The 1,416-nt window shown below is 49.4% G+C and overlaps 1 protein-coding gene across 1 annotated transcript; it reads right to left on the minus strand.

Annotated features, from left to right (window-relative positions):
* Positions 1 to 722: 722 nt before the first annotated feature.
* Positions 723 to 1,105, minus strand: F5B22DRAFT_640788 (uncharacterized protein; the record flags this gene model as incomplete). Its single annotated transcript, XM_047977893.1, has 3 exons — positions 723 to 797; positions 858 to 964; positions 1,024 to 1,105. 3 exons carry the CDS (start codon positions 1,103 to 1,105, stop codon positions 723 to 725), a joined length of 264 nt encoding a protein of 87 aa, XP_047836201.1.
* Positions 1,106 to 1,416: the final 311 nt, after the last annotated feature.

Here is a 1,416-nt window from a genome sequence, read left to right on the forward strand (position 1 = left end):
AGCACGGACCACCCTCTCGAGCGGGGTAATTCATGTATATAAAGGCTGGCTAGGTCCCTTTCTCCATTTCTCGAACTTGGAAGGTTAAGAGGCCCTTTAACGCCATAGCCAATTATTAGATCTTAGGAATGAAGCTATTCCCAAGCCTAGAGATACTCTGCCCTTGTGACAAATAATTGGCTACCACTTAAAGGCTTCCCCTCTTCCTTTTCGCGTTGGCAAAGACCAGGTCCTGCGAGAAGTATCCAACCAACCGCGCTAGCGATCGGGCACTGCCTGACTTTGACTAGGTCCTGCGGAAGGAAGGCATTCAGACTATCAGACATTCAGACCAGACCCTTTGAAGTACCGCGCTGGCAAAGACCAGGTCCAGCGGGCTCGAGGGCGAGCCCTGAACGAAGGAGGGAGATGGTGTCACACGGATGACGTGGACAGCACGGACCACCCTCTCGAGCGGGGTAATTCATGTATATAAAGGCTGGCTAGGTCCCTTTCTCCATTTCTCGAACTTGGAAGGTTAAGAGGCCCTTTAACGCCATAGCCAATTATTAGATCTTAGGAATGAAGCTATTCCCAAGCCCAGAGATACTCTGCCCTTGTGACATTCCATCTATCCAAACGAGACCCCTGTTCCCATTCGACGGTCAGAGACGGTCCAATGAAGACGCCCGGCTGTGGTTGTGGTTATCTTCGCTTTCCCGCGATGTCATCACGTTGCAGGTTTAGTTGCAGTTATTAGTGGCGGCATTGTTGTTATTGTTGTTCTTCGTCCCCTGCCCAGTATGGTGTCGCTTGTTCTGTGATAAGTCAGTAGCCACTCGAATCTCGAGAGAGCATGAAGACACATGACGACTCACATTGTTGTTGCAAGCTGCCGCGTTATTGTTCCCATTGTTGTTATTGTTGCGGAAGTTGCCGTTGAAGTTAGCTGCACCATTGTTGCCCTTGCCCTTGCCATTATTATCTATTAATATCATCGTCAGCGACAGGCTAGGGGTGGATATGACCCGGGAATTGTCTTACTAGCACCCTGGCCGGTATGATGACGAGGCAATACCACGGCAGTAGCCGAGGTAGCGAGGAGGAGAATGTGCCAGAACTGCATGTTTTCGGCTTGATAGTGAATGTCTTCGTCAAGAGAAAGGTGGTCTTGAGCAATTGCAATTAGGCGGTAACGGCGAAAATGTGGAAAACCAACCACGTAATCGAAGAAGAAAGCACAAAAATAGGAAAAGAAAACGAAGAAGTATCTGAAGCTGTAGGCGATGCTGTGGTGAGGAGAGGAACAATCATTCTCGATGAAGTACGAAAAGAGCACACTTTATAGACAGAGCTCGCCGATGAAGACGAGGATGTGCCATCGCTCTCCAGGCGCTTGGTTCGTCCTCAAGCAGAACACACAAAACATCGCCATGT

This window comes from Xylaria bambusicola (genome assembly GCF_022495145.1).
Source record: "Xylaria bambusicola strain CBS 139988 unplaced genomic scaffold F5B22scaffold_1, whole genome shotgun sequence".
Classification (NCBI taxonomy): Eukaryota; Fungi; Ascomycota; class Sordariomycetes; order Xylariales; family Xylariaceae; genus Xylaria; species Xylaria bambusicola.